The 15,966-nt window shown below is 43.5% G+C and overlaps 1 protein-coding gene across 1 annotated transcript; it reads right to left on the bottom strand.

Moving 5' to 3' along the window:
• Positions 1–295: 295 nt before the first annotated feature.
• GPR12 (G protein-coupled receptor 12) lies at positions 296–1,995 on the bottom strand. Its single transcript, XM_078655987.1, has one exon. The coding sequence runs from the start codon at positions 1,993–1,995 to the stop codon at positions 991–993; it is 1,005 nt and encodes a 334-aa protein (XP_078512113.1). The 3' UTR covers positions 296–990.
• Positions 1,996–15,966: the final 13,971 nt, after the last annotated feature.

The following is a 15,966-nucleotide window of genomic DNA, read 5'->3' as shown; positions in this document are numbered from 1 at the left end:
GTTGCAGCACAGTCAAACCTGGGCAATCGGTCAACCAGTACTTCATGTGACGTCTAACTAAGTGTACTGTGGTCTGCCTAGCAGTCAAGCTGATCTCGTAGTGAACTGAGGTGAAATGAAGACAGATAGAAATAAAGCATGTGACATTCTAGACCCCTCATAAGACAAGAACACAGGATGACACCGCAGAGGGCGTGGAAGTTAATGATGCAGCACAAGGCTTATCATTGTCCCTAATACAGACCATTACCAGCGGAGAATGTTAATGTCCCAATCTAATGCTGCATGAGGCAAGGTTTAGAGGAACATGGACATGCTCAGCGGACAAGTGCTACCCACTTCACCCCACATGTATGCCCTCCCCGTTAGGATAGCAATAAGGCACTCGAAGGCTGAGCATACATCATGGTTATTGCACTACCTTAGGAGCTGAAGGGACATTAATTCACTGAAGCAGTGCAATAAGTGCTGATAAATGCACAGTCCTGGCATGAGTTATTGCCTTAATATAGAATTGCTCTCCAGCAGTTGGAACATGAGATTAATTTTCACTGCCACATATGCTTTACACAGAACTCATCCATCTGATCGACAACGCCAATACCGGCGATAGGTCTTAAACTTCTTGTTCAATCCACAATTTGTTTCCTTCGCAAAGTTTCTTCGAACTGCTAGTGTTTGCCGTATTACCAAGAAACCTGAGGTAATGTACACATTGACATGCATTTTAGAACAATGACAATCTAAAACTCATGGTAAAACACCTTAGCTCTTTCTGGAAAGTGGTCTTCCCTTTATCTATAAAACATATACAGCGCTTAAGGCACACAGGTTGGCTTCTAAGCGCATTGCAGTATGGATCGGTGCTCGGATGACATCTATGGCAATTAGACATGTACAACTTGGTTATCCCGTATCCCAACCAAAAGATGTTGCAGGAATGTATACAAAAACACCAGCATGGACAGGTCCTTACCATGTCCCAACTTACTATACATCACTTGGCGATCGTGCTCTTTGAGATAAGCTATTGGGGATACACCCGCAACAGATGAGCCACAGAGCTTTCTGAATCTCTTGGTTTCGAAAAGCGTATATTACAGGGTTGATGATAGAGTTGTAGGTGGCTGGAAGCAGAGTAGCATAGGTGTAAATGGAAGGGTAGGTGTAGTCTGCAATTAAAGAATAGAGTGTGAAAGGCATCCAACAGGCAGCGAAGGTCCCCAAGATGATGGCCAAAGTCGACACTCCTTTTCTGGTGGTGACATAGTGGGACGTTGCCAAGAAGTGATGCTGCAAGGCGATCTGATGAGCATGCCTCATGACAATTTTACAAATCTGGATGTACAGTTGCAACATAAGGGCGAACAAAAGAAGGAAAGAGACAGAGAGAACTGCAGCGTTGTTTTTTGTCAGTGGCCTGATGACGCTGCAGGTAGATTCGTCCCTCAGGCAATTCCAGCCCATTATAGGCAGCAGTCCGACACAAACCGATGCGCTCCAAAGCATAATAAGCATGACATAGGTGAAAGTGACCGTCCGCTCAGAGTTGTAGGTCAAAGCATAGTACAGGGAGAGGTACCGGTCAACAGTGATCGCTAGCAAGCTGCAGACAGAGGCACAGAAAGAAGCAACGATTAAGCCAATGGTGACCAGTTTGGCTGCTTCGGACTGCAGAAGGTAGGCAAAAATAAAGTTGACAATGAGTCCAATCCCTGCCAATAGGTCAGCAAGGGCCAGGCTGCCTATGAGGAGGAACATAGGAGCTCGAAGACTGGGATTATGGAAGATAATGAGGACTACAATGGCATTCTCACAGGAGATCAGGGTTCCTGAAGTGCACAGAACAATATCCCAAGGGTTCACCATCAGCTCTGGCCCGGAGTCCGCAACAGGCACCAGAGAGGACATCGAGGCGGATACATTCTCAGAAGAAATGGCGTCTAAGCGGTCCTGGGGCAACCAGCTTAAATTAACCTTCGGGTCTTCATTCATTTTAATCTCTGTTTCCTCCAATGGAAAAAATAGACGCATGTTTAATATCCATGGACAGTAGCAGTGAATGTCACATTATATGATATCTCAACATAGGCATCTCACTCAACAGACATGCTTTACAAGTGCAGCTCCTCTACATTATGGAACACAATTCTCGATGAAGCGATGAGAATACTAGAAAAAAAAACACCACACGAAACGAGATCTGATCAAGTAGATGGAATGCAAAAGAAAATATGCTGAAGGATAAATAGACAAAGTATCGAACACACCTCGCACAAAATGCAATTTAATTAGGAATATATGTAATATATATCAGGTATTTCTTCTGTGTTTATGTTGTATGCAGGACATGGCCCCATGCAGGCTCTGCTAGCTGATCCGAAATCGGAAGCCCCTTACTCTAACATAGTACCTACCATACAATAGTTAATTAAAAAAAGGGGATTAACCTGCATAAAAATAAACGCTACTGATGAACTAGAACGGAAACTGGCTCGTTTTCACGCCGTCAAAAATGCAAATTAATGCGCGATAGGGAGCCGCCTACTCTTGCTGAGCGCGATACAGATAAATGATGCACATTACAGTATTACTTTAAATCGCACAAAACCTATCCATGTCTGGTGATAAAAGAGCCGCCTCCGACCCTAACACTGTACAGTGCAGTCACCTTGAGCTACCGCCGCCGAGGGTCCCCGTCCTCTGCTCACAATGCTGCCGCCGCTGCTTCCCGCATCCTTCCTCCTTCAGCCCACTGTCCTGAGCATGTTTCATTCAGGGCGATGCACCTCGCCCGGGCTGCGGCTTCTCCTTCGGCGGTTCTTCGCGCTGCAGCTGCAGTCACTGCAGACAGAGGTGCAGCAAGCGGAGGATGGGCGGTCGCCGGGGCTGCGCTGCTCCAGTGCCTGGTTCTCACACATTTCGGGAACTGCAGCTGGGATCCTCCGGCGCCGCGAGGGAAGGCAGCAGCACGCGCGGGCCCCGTCCACCGCAGCACGCGGAAGAGGCGCAGAGGCGCGTGGGCGCGCACGCAGATGCAACAACCCCCTCACCCCCTCCCTCCTCAGTATAACTGACGGGAGCGTGCAGAGGACGACTCGGTCCCAAGGGTGAAAGGAAGGTTGGGGCGTCATGAAAAAGAGAAAGTTTCCAGTTCTTGCTAGGACAATCTGTTTTGAGTATATTCTAATTTTATATGCCCTCGTTTCCTCCGGTTGAATAAAGTTGTTGCTTTGAAAGTACAATGACGTTATTGAGTGTACATTTGTCATATGGTCTCTGAGTTCCGAATCCACAACCACCTTGACTGCTCCTCTCTCTGCCCTTGAGACATACAATGGGAGTAACTTGGTTTGAGAATAGGGTGGCCAACTGGGATGGGTGCAAATTCAGGATGATGAGTGTACAAATTCAGGACAAAGGGTCAACATTCAGGACAAAAATTCAGGACAGAAGGGCAAAATTCAGGACAAAAGATTTTACAGGCACATCAGAGGAGGTCGCGCAATAGTATATCAAACATGTCAACCCTGCAGATTCAGGCTGGAGACTACCGATTTGAAGGCTAGTCTCCCGCCTCCCGATTCAAGCATCCAGAAACCCGAGATTCCACAGAATGCAGCAGGAATTACAGAATGACCTGCTTGAAGATATGACTGTGTTTGCTCAACCGGCAAAGAGGCCGAAAAGTAACCACTGCCATCGAGTCCTTAGCGAATTCTTGGGAAAGGGGCTCGCGGCTGCTTCTAGGACAGGAACCATCATCAGCTGGACAGAGGAGGCAAAGATTTCCCGATAAGGAGGAGGAACATGTTACTCACCCTTTGTCACTGGATTGGTCACAGATGCATCTTAAAAACAGAAATGTGTCAGCACGGTTTATAAAAACACAATGCTGGCCAAAAATGCTACTGAGAAAGCAGCAATGGCTGTTCTTTGGGACTTTTAACAGCAATGCTATAAGATACAGCGTTCCGTGTTCTACTTCAGTACAAGAAATCGCATTCAACAAGCTTTCAAAATGTCAGTCATTTTGGCTTTTGTATAGTGGAAATATTTTCTCATGGTTTGATACACAGAGCACACCGTTCGGGTGCTTAAAATAACTTAAAGTTGAGCTAAACTGAGAGCTCAAATTTACGTTGGCTCTCCAGCCTTTGTTTTCCTCCCCACATCCCGTAGTTGTGAATATATTATTGCCTGAGCCAGTTCAAAAGCTATTGGTTTAGAAGTGAGCTTGGACAGGCCCAGGGTTCAGGACTCCGCAAACAAATGTATTTTCCTGCCTCCGAGTCCTACGCCCTGCGTAATAGTATTTCTGGGTGGGCTTCAGCACTGAGGCATCTCTTTTGAGGCTGAGAGTGAGGCTTGAAGTACTGCACTGCCGGTAACCTGTTCCTCCAGGCCAGTGCACAATATTGTCAAGTTCCCTCTGCCTGCTATGGCATGCTCCTGACACAGGTTAAAGAAAGGTAAGGACATTTTTTTTTGTGAAAGTGAGAAATAGCCTTGGGAGAAAAAACATGTTTTAAACTGTTTTTGCATGAACACTTTAAACTACCAGCATTAAAATGTTGATGCTAGTCTTCATTCACACACGCTTTAATCTCCCTCTCCAAGAATTTCCTCAGACACCAAAGCTTAATGCTTTGGCCTTACTTCTTGGACAGGGAGATAGGAGCATGTGACAGGGATCAACATTTTTGGCAGTTTTACATATTATTAGTGCACCTAAATACAGAGTCTAAAACTCTGTTTTTGTTAGCGCCAAAAATGAAATACTGATTTTCCCTATACTCATGATGTGGTGTTAGGCCAAGAGTTGCAGACTTAGAACTGGGAAACCAGTTTCAAGTCCTGGATTTGGCTCATCATCCTGTGATTCTGGGCAAATAACTTAATCTCCCTATAAACAATGAGTGGTGACATTGTGTAGTGTAATTGGTGCTCACGTAAAGAACTCCAGTACCTTCAGGTCGGTTCTGCTATATGAACAATGAACAACAAGGTAAAAATAAAGAACTAATATAAGTAAAAACTGTTTAGTGCTTGATGTGTAAATGGCTTGTCCATTTAAATTGTGATCTTGGACAAATACTTTATTTAACCCAAACTTCTTGTGAGAGGCTACTGTAAGTGGGCACCTTGCACCAGTCCACACAATCCCATACAGTGGATTTATAGGTCTTAGACAACCTTAGAAAGCTCTCTAAGTGGTAGCTGTGGAGAGCAGCCTTAAGGCTTAGTCCAGAAGGAGTGTAAAGCAGCTTATTTTACCAGTATGCAATCTTAAAAGTAGAGATTGGATAAAAAGAACCACACAATGTACTTATACAAATATGTATTTATCATACAGTACTCTCTAATACACACATATATCCCCTACCCTGAGATAAATACAATGCACACAACACATAGCGAAGAAATTATGTAAGTAGCACAGAATACAAAGTGGGCCCCAAGGCGGGACCAAAATATATATGAAGAAAGTGGCATAAGAATCACAACTCGAGTTGACATACTGTCAAGAGGAGATAGAATTGCTGGGGACTCAAGGAGCCACCAAAGGTAAGTAGCTAGGGATACCGCGGAGAGCATGTGCAGTGTGCGAACACAACCGCGGTCTCTCTACAATACAATGTGTTTATTAGTGCATGGTGCAAACAGTGCTCTAATGTGCTCTCTCCACTTCATCTTCATCACCAGCTCATCTTCCAGGTATACAGATTTGTACTTTAGTGCTACAGACTATCACAGGTATTGACTCAGATTACAACAAGAATACAATTATTGTACTGTGGGCAAAAGCACCTCTTTGTAATTTGATGCCTTCTTCCTTACCCCTTTGTATTTGTCATAGTCTTTTCTTCCAGGTGTATTGGCTTATACAGTTTCTCCCATTATGTCATGCATTGATTAAATTAATACATATGACTCTCCTTGGAAGTGAGCATGCTACATTCTACTTACAGGTGTATGTATGACCTATTTAATATAAAGCAGAAGTTATTTCTTGAAGATGGTAAAAAAATATTTCTCCCAGTTACACCTGGATCCATTTAGTGTTTCTTCTAACCCGTTTCGTATTACGCTTTATTCAGGTTTTTGCATCCACGTATATTTCTCCCTCTTATCGAAGTTGAAATGTTGGCATGTATGGTATATAAGTAAGTAAATAGACAATCAACATAAGTACAAGTCAAAATTAGTTTATATTACTTTGCGAGAATCGTGCACTTCACATTTTTTCAGTATTCATGAAGTTTTGAGCTACTGTGCAGGTTTTTTTGTGGTATTTCATACGATCATAATTCATTTATATGGTTACTGCACAAGGTTGTCCAGTCTGATATTTTGTTTACGGTTTTTGGCCTTGAGCAGGCATGTTGGGTGAGAGAAGGGGTTGGAAAGATCTGCTCGGATGGACTTTGTTACTAGCATCTCATATTTGTGCAGCCATTGTCAGATGTATTTACACTGGATTGCTTCCACTCATTGGCTTCCTTCTGGTTGCCCAGTAAGTAAGCCCTCAATATTCACTTAGCAGATGCAGTTTCTAGGCACTTAACACTGCCTGTCTCTCGTCCCTCGAGATTCATCTTCTCTCTCTTTTCCCCATTTCTTTTCCTTCCCTCATTAAGTATACTGCTTGTATTTGCCTTTTCACAATAACTTGCTCATGAGTGACTCCTTTCAAAGCTAATGATTCAATTATTCAGATGATTCAATTATTATGACCGCTACGATAAGACGCTCTGGGAGCACTGGGTCAACACTGAATTTATTCATGTTGCATCTAATGATCCAGGGACACTGTCTAAAACATATGTATCTTATTATACCCTTTTCCAATAATTTCTTCATACTCACAATTTTTTGTCCTGATGATGATCTCAAATCAGTGAGACCAAAACTCTGTCACCCCTATACAACAAAACTCCTTTAATTGTTTAAATTTCAATTAAGAGTTTTTGTCTTTGTTGTCAAAGTGATGTATATATTTCAAAGGTCACCCTCACTCGCCACGTCACGCTTGTTGTCACTTCCTTGTGAGCACTTAATCTGTATGTCTTCAAAAAAACTTACTTTATTGTTTAAAAATAAATATTCTACTATGCGAAAGCCCATCTGTGTCCCTGCCTATATCCAAAAGATTGCTTATTACTGCTCCATCTGGCACTAATTGCCTTATATATACCTAATGCTGTAGGTACATTGATTAACATTGCCTTAAACTCTAGAGCTCTCGCTACTTCGGGACCTGTTCGGCGCTCCATGAACTATTGTTTTCCTACATTACCATTGTGAGATGTAAAGCAGCACGTATAGAATGTAGGTAATTGGGACCTGCAGTGCTGGACTAGAGTGCAGTTCTCCGAGTGGCCTTCTTTATGTGTCAGATCACTTCAGGTATTCCATGTCTGTTCAGCTGGTGATCACTGGTTGTGGTGTAATGGCTTGAGCTGCCGACTTCAGGACCGGTGGGACCCAGGTTCTAGTCTCGTGGCTGGCATCAACATCCTGTGAATCTGGGAAATCACTTAATTTCCCCATGCCTACAATGCAGCGCCTTGAAAACCTCACAGGTGATCTGCCGCGCTTTACAAATCCTGGATTTTGGGGCTGGTACAGTACTGAGTGATGGATAATATCTATAGCGGGCACTTCTTGTATGAAGGTAAGAGCATTAATCAGAAAATGGGAGTTATTAAACAGCCTGCATGAGCTATAATTGGCTACAGGCTGCTGAGTGTTATGGTATTATTATAGAATTGATGGAGCGAGGTGCAGAACAAAATTTTGTTTAAACTCGCAAAGTTAAACTTCCATAATAAATAAACGTATTAATGAGTTTCAGAATGAAAAGTACTAATCAACCTAGTTTAAAATGCATTACACGACACAAGGGACTAATTAAATGTGCTCTATGTTGCAAATGCAAGTACGTTGAAGAATAATAAACTAACCTTGTCTATTGTCTTTGTCAGTATTAAATGCGGCTGTTTAATTAATGGCATGTGCTTATTTTGTGTGCTTATGTTATGTATTTTCATCTTTATGTGGAATAAGTTTGTGGAGAAACCTGCGGCCTAAATGAAGAAGGTTAATATAAAATGCTGCTTTTTGTGCTTTCAGCTAGGTAACATAAATTAATGGGATATTAATTAGCAAAGGGGGTGGGTAACAGAAGGGTCTCAATTCTTTAATTAATCGATGTCTTGTGTTTCTTTGAATACTAGTTCTCCATGAGAGAGGCCTAAGGCCTGAGGCCTGTGTAAATGGGTGTTTGGAATCCTGTCGTGAAGAGCCGAGCACAGAGAAATACATCAGAAAAATATATTAAATTGACTGTGCAAGATGAGCTCTGAAAGTGACAAAATCAAGGACAGGATACGGCAGACCTGCCAAGCTAAGGAAGCAACGGACTGTTACAAATATTGTTGCATTTCCGAGGAAGCTAATGGTCACGTGAGGAAAGAGGACAATGGCGTTTTAGTAAAGCTCAACTTTGGATTGAAAAAAGGTGGTGATCTCACATGGACTGACATCTGTCAGCCAATAAGATCTCTGGATGGCAGGGAAAAGTATACTTTTAGTGGAGATTAGCTAGTTAGAAAGGTATAAAACCTTAGCCCCAAGACTGGAGGGCGCTGCTCGCTTTCCGATTCCTGAAGGGCGTGACGTGCTGACGGACATTTGGCGCACGTAAGGATAGTAGGCCTCAATGACTTTTACTTTTAGATGAAGTGAGTTTTAGACAGGGAAAATAGAACTTAGGGGTTGGAAACTGTTTAATTTACTTTATTTCATGCTGAATGATTTGCTCATAATTGTCAGTCTAATATGTCCTTTCCTCAATAAAATGCTTCTAATTTGCTAATAATAAAAAAGATTCTTATTTGAAATTGCTCATTCTTTGATTAATAAAGCTAATAAATTAGATTTTGAAACAACAAGCTGGTCTTGTTTATTCATGGTCTAGTTGCCATCAGTTGATCCATTTACTTTAGTGACTTAATTAAATAATTATTATTTTAAACCATGGTTAGTAATGATAAACTGCAGTTGTATATAGAAGTATAAATAGTTTTATGAATAGTTCTGATTAATTAGGTCACATGATTCAGCTGCCCAAAAATTTGTCTCAGTAGTTTATGGGCCTTGTGAGAGATATTTGATTAATGGTGAGTATCAGAGTGTTGGGTAGTGTTGTTGAGACAGATTTTCTATAGGGCGCTGCATCAGAATAATAGGTAGGAGTTGACATGGGTCACTTGCTCACTTTGCCACTGGATTCAAGGTAGCCTGGCTGATGAGGGGTGATATCCTAAAACCAGTCCCAGGATGCTTGTTTCTGGTCCAGGGAAGACCTGGCTTGGCAGTTCGGTCTGCACTGTTCCCATGAGACACAGGGTCAGGACTGATTTGCATATGGCTGGATCTGAACTGGGGTGGCGAATCAATCAATCAATCAATCAGTCATTTGTTAAGTGCACTACATACCCGCGAGGGTCTCAAGGCGCTGGGGGGTGGGACGTGGGGGGCACTACTGTTCGAACAGCCAGGTCTTTAGTGTCTTCCTGAAGGTCAGCAGGTCTTGGGTCTGTCGTAGGCTCAGTGGGAGGGTGTTCCATGTCTTGGCAGCGAGGTGGTAGAAGGATCTTCCACCGGTGGTTGTTCTTCGGAAGCGCGGGACGGTGGCGAGTGAGAGATCGGCGGAGAGGAGCTGGCGGTTAGGGGTGTAGAAGGAGAGACGTCTGTTGAGGTAGGCTGGGCCGGTCTTGTGGAGTGCCTTGTGTGTGTGGATGAGGAGCTTGAAGGATAGCCTCTTTTTGACGGGAAGCCAGTGGGGGGTGATGTGGCAGTGTCGTGGTATATCGAGGATCAGTCGTGCCGAGGCGTTTTGGATCCCTTGTAGTCGATTGATGAGCTTGGTCGGGGCTCCCGCGTAGAGGGCCTTTTCGTAGTCGAGTCAGCTGCTGACGAGGGCATGGGTGACTGTCTTTCTTGTATCTGTCGGGATCCATCTGTAGATCTTGCGGAGCATGCGGTGGGTGTTAAAGCAGGAGGAGGAGACGGCGTTGACTTGCTTGGTCATTGAGAGCGTTGAGACGAGGATGATTCCCAGGTTGCGTGCGTGGTCGGTGGGGGTCGGGGCTGCCTCCAGTGCCGTTGGCCACCAAAAGTCGTCCCAGGCTGACGGGTTGGAGCCGAGGGTGAGGACCTCCGTCTTGTCTGAGTTCAGCTTCAGACGGCTGATCTTCATCCAGTCGTCGACGGCCTTCATTCCTTAATGGAGGTTGGCTTTGGCGGTGATGGGGTCCTTGGTGAGGGAGAGGATCAGTTGAGTGTCGTCGGCGTAGGAGATTATGTTGAGGTCTTGCTGTCGGGCACCGTGTGCAAGCGGGGCCATTTAAATGTTGAACAGTGTCGGGCTGAGGGAGGATCCTTGTGCTACACCGCAGATGATCCCGAAGGCTTCGGAACGGGGGGGGTGGACACTCTGGGTTCTGCCAGAGAGGAAGGAGGTGGTCCATTCCTGAGCCTTTACTCAGGTCCCTGTGGCGTGGAGGCGTGCGCGTAGTGTGCAGTGGCAGACGGTGTCGAAGGTGGCGGAGAGGTCTAGGAGGATGAGTGCTGCAGTCTCCCCGTTGTCTAGCAGAGTCCTGATGTCGTCGGTGGTGGCGATGAGGGCGGTCTCGGTGCTGTGGTTGCTGCGGAACCCTGATTGGGAAGGGTCCAGGATTCTGTTCTCTTCGAGGTATCGGTTAACGATTTTCTCGATGACCTTGGCCGGGAAGGGGAGCAGAGAGATGGGTCGGAAGTTCTTGAGGTCTCTTGTGTCTGCCTTGGGTTTTTTGAGTAGGGCGTTGATCTTGGCGTGTTTCCAGCCCTCTGGGAAGGTTGCGGTCTCAGGAGAGAGATTGATGACGTTGAGTAGGTGGGGTGCGATGGAGCTGCTTGCTTTGTTGAAGACGCGGTGTGGGAATGGGTCTGACAGAGAGCCGGAGTGGATTGTGCTCATGGTCTTGATGGTGTCATCGACGCTCACGCTGGTCCAGGCTAGCAAGGGGACGTGGTTGATGGTGTGCGGAGGGTCTGTTGGGTTGCTGTCTGGGTGTTGAAGTTGTCGTGAGCTAAAGAACGATGATGGATTCAACCCAGATCTGTGACTCGGGGTGAGTGTCTGAAACGTTTCAGTGCTCCGTCCGTCATCTCCTTGTGTTTGCTTTATGGGAAATAGTATACTGATCGGGCTGTTTCATTTCTGTGAGCTGTAAACTACAAATTCTCATTGATGCACAGAAGTGTTCTACAGACTAGAAACTGTATACATTGCTGAGGCATTACCTACCACCAGCTACAAAGTGAGGGCTACATTTCTGATGTGCCTCAAATGTCCAATTTAAACATTCAGACTCCTTATTTCCAAATTGTATAAAGTTCCTCCTACTATACAATCATGTTTGAATGGGAAGGTAGGGTGGTTAAAACCCGAGGAAATTAGCAGAGACACTGCTAGTTATTTTGATATGAAAGATACACAACAGTAACTATTTGAAAAGTAATGACACATCCTTGAGTATTCTCTCATTCCATTATGTCCTATCTCAAGCAATGCACTATGTGTTGAAGTGCCCAGATCGTATTTTATTCTTGTTGTGCCAGCCAGAGTCTACGTATCATAGAAACTGTTAATTCACATGCTCCTACATGAGACTCCCAAACGTTGATGTGCTTAAAGACCTCCCTTCAGTATCTATTTTTTGTATTAACCTTATTATTATACTCCAATCTAACCAGACGCTGTATGAATGAATGGGTGAATTACCAACATTTATAAAGCGTGCAGCTACTCCGACTGGAGTGTCCCGGCGCTTACAGTTAAAAAATGGATGCTATCCAGGAGGTATAGCTCTTAAAAAGACATGTTTTCAGCTGTTTTTTGAAGAGCGGGAGAACTGTTTCTGCTGTCAGAGCTGCTGGCAGTTTGTTCCAAACGTGGGCTCCTAAGGAACCAAAGGACCTGCCCCTTCTGCGTACCATAAAAGTATTGGGAAAGCAGGCAAGGTCAGTGGAGGACGATTTAAGTGCTCTAGTTGGGCGTGTATCGGCTAACTCATTTCCTAAGCTAGGCGGTCCCCATGCCATGATAAGCTTTGAAGAAAATAACCATGGCTTTGAATTTTATCGGTTCCCTCACTGGGAGCCAGTGTAAGGACTTAAGATGGGGGTCATTTGCGACCTGGGTTTCAGTTTGAGGATCGCCCTTGCTGCTGAGTTTTGCACTAGCTGAAGATGTTGGAGAAGGTATTCCAGTAGTTCCAGATAGAGGACATTGGTGTAGTCTAATCTGGTTACAATCATCACCTGTACTACTATCTTCCTGGAATCCATGGGAAGGAGCAGCAAGAATTTCTTCAGCATCCGCAGTAGCCCAAAACAGGAGCCCACTAGGGCCTGAACATGGGACAGCATCGAGAGCTCATTGTCGCTGTAGACACCCAGGTTCTTGACTGTGGATTGGACCGTGCTGGGAGGGGAGAGATCCGTGGGCCAACACTGTCTCCAATTGCTCGTGGCAGGTTGGCCGAGGAAGACAATCTCATTTTAGTTGGGATTGCATTTAGCTGATTTTCCTTCAGACATCTAAAAACCTTCATGAGGCAGGATCTAATTGCGTCCCTGTTGAAATCTGCACCTTTGTTACATGAAAAAATCAGCTGCGTATCATCAGCGTAGGAGATTATTTTGGCGCCCTGCGCCTCTGTCAATGAAGCTAGCGGTGACATGGATAGATTAAACAGAGTTGGACTTAGTGATGAGCCCTGCAGGACTCCAACCTGCATGCTGGTCATTCAGGCTGAAAACAGGGTGTCCAGATGAACTTGTTCTCTGTCCTTCAAAAAGGATCTGAACCGGGCCAGTGCTCTCCCTTCAATGCCCATGTTCCTCAATCTGTATAGACACTTCCTGTGGGGCACTGTGTCAAATGCAGCCGACAGATTGAGTAAAATGAGCATTTCTCTACCCTTCTGATGTCCAAATACAATTACAATAGAAGGATAGCTGTTACCAAAAAGACATCGATATAGTTGTTCAGATGCAAGCAGCATTTGGACATTGCTATGTACAAAACAACAAATTCCATTGGGAAGGAGCAAAACATCCACAGAATGCATTAGACAGAACACATCCAACACAGCCCATATGTTCCATATGGTTGAGCATCACCAAGCTCAAAAGTGTTCCAACCATAATAGTCAACATTCATAGTCTACAAAAAACATAACAATTTACAATCAGTTTAAATATTCTATACACCTGGTTTATATTCTTTAGTTTGTATTACACATTGGAGTGTTGAGCAGCAAATTTTCACAAATAGATAGACAGCATTAAAGATAAAAAATACTAGTAAGCATATACACTCCAAGCAGAATTTGACAGTCAACATAAGAGGCAGATTTCACAATTCTAATCAGGTACCATGAATGATAGTGCCAGACGCATCACTCTTGCTGCACATTGACTTAGAGTTCATAGGCAGTAGAACTACTAGAGAGTGTGAAAAAGAGCGAGAAATGATGATAAGAAAGGAGAGAAGGCTATGTGCTGACAGGGAGAGACAGAAGGTTGGAACAGTGAGAGTGAACAGTGAGAGAAGATTAAAGCAAGTGAGGGCCTTTCATGCAACGCAGCACAACAACTTCACTTACTGCACTGTCTTCTGGAAAAGGTTGGTAATTATATCCCTCAAAGATTTGGCACAGATGTCCAGACTTACATTTTGTCTTGGACGTTGTAAGGTGTTCCTCTGCCTTTTGGCTAGGGCCCGCTACAGAAATAACATATACATACCCACAGACAGACAGAAAATCACTGATTAAGAAAATGCTATTTTTCAAGGAATGGGGAGAAATCCATCCAAGGTTCCTGCCTGGAGCAGTTGTCTATCTTGTCACGGTGCGACATTAGAAGATTCTGCGATTAGAGCACATCGATCATGTTATATAGACACTTCTACTTGAGCTCTTTGTTTTCCAATTACTGGAAATGTTGAATAAAAGCTTGATAGAAACACTGATTACAATGAAATTAAATCCCTCCATTAATAAACTATGTCTTCCCACCAGCAGTCCCACAATCAGCTGCTGAAGTGCTTTCATCTCAGATCTGGGACACGACCCAGGCTGCAGGAACGATAGCTACGCCCCTGACAGGACTGGCTTTAGAGCTAGTACCAGATGGTGTGAGAATATCTGTTTTGCCCCAACCCCGAAAGACCTCCTTCTCCAAGGATTCAATCAGTAGCACTCTCCAATCATGCCCCTCATCTCTACATAGACTCGCTCTCATGCGTAGTTGATTTCTTTTACACTGCTACTTATTCCAAGTATGTAGGTTAGAGTAGGGTGTTGGAGTGTGTTATATCACACATATATACAGACACAATGACTTGTATAAGTGTGTAAGCCAAAGTATATGAAAAGGTTCTTGAGACCAGGCCCGCTGGAATTATTCAATTGTCCAGTTACTCCAATGTTCGTAAAATTATAGATTTGCTGCATTTGGCAAATAATCCATCAACTGCCACATATTCTGAAGATTTGAGCTCAAATGATTAAAAGGTTACTAAAAACGCAGCAACATGTTTCCGCGTAGTGGAAGGCCCTTTGCAAAGGGTGACTGATCAACTTTCTGTTGCTTATTGTTATATTTGGATGTTCAACTGATAGTAATGAGGTGCAATCTATGCCCAGACAGTGGTAAATTTACAAATGTCAATATAATTATGTAATACTATTGCAAAATGTGCTGCATTGTGCTACATAATTTGCCTTTTCTGGCTGCATAATTTGCTCAACCCTGCAGCATTATTATCCAAAGGAACCCTATTTATCAACCATAGAATAATGAAAGATTAGATAAAAAACAATAAGGTTGTAAACCTGTGCCTTGCTTTTTCCATGCTGCTATTTGACCTTGGTTCACAGCTCACTGTGTTATATTAGGATTGTATTTTATGAACTGCAATTAACAAAAGGGTCCCTGTGACAAAAAACAGTAGCTCGTTTAGCTGTCTACATAAAAAAAGAATCTTTGATCTGCATGTTGCACATTGTGTTTCGCTGGAGGCACGCTATCCCTCTACATGATATATATATATATATATATATATATATATGGTGTCATTCGGGTTATACAAAGTGCCTGCAGGTGAAATAATCTCCTAATCAAATAGCACAAAAGTCACAAGTTCCCATGAATGAAGCCCCGTTGTAAGGGCTACAAAGGAGATATCAAATAACAAAATAAAGGTGATGCGATAATATCAGAAACAACAAAAGTATAACAATGTAAAAAATAGGAGATATTATTGAACAAAACCAAGAAAAAGCAGGCACAAACAGGCAGAAAATAAAAAAGCTGCTTATCGCTCTGAACCAGCAATCAAAGGAGTCGGAATCCAAGGAGATGAGTGCCCTTGTTTCTCTGCTTAACATCACAGTCTTTAAGATGTCTTACTATAGGAACCACAATTATAAGAGAAGTTTAATCTAATATCGGCTTGTTACTCAGATTTTTTTACTATGTTGCACTTTGGGTCCTTCCCTTACAATTATTATTAGTTTTTGACTAGTCTCTTTAGGCCATTGGCTTGAGACTTTGACAGATAAGTCTTTCTTCAGCCCAGTGGAGATTAACACCTCTCACCTAACGTTACTGGCTAGTTAGGTGTATCCTTCCACCTCCACTGGGGTGCTAGCACTGAAATTCTTGAGGGATTACTTTACTCTCACTCAAATATGCTAATGTTGCAATCAAAATGCACATTAAACCTGGCCCTCTTGTCTTTTCCAACAATTGTTTAAAATTCGATAGCTACCTTCCACCTTACTGTTCAAATCAGGCCTTAACTGTCTCTGTTTGCTTGTTTTTAGAACAAAGCAAGGGGGAAAT

The sequence above is a fragment of the Lissotriton helveticus genome, chromosome 8 (genome assembly GCF_964261635.1).
Source record: "Lissotriton helveticus chromosome 8, aLisHel1.1, whole genome shotgun sequence".
Lineage (NCBI taxonomy): Eukaryota > Metazoa > Chordata > Amphibia > Caudata > Salamandridae > Lissotriton > Lissotriton helveticus.
The sequence above is the reverse complement of the archived record's forward strand: the minus strand, read 5'-3'. Positions and strand labels throughout refer to the sequence as shown.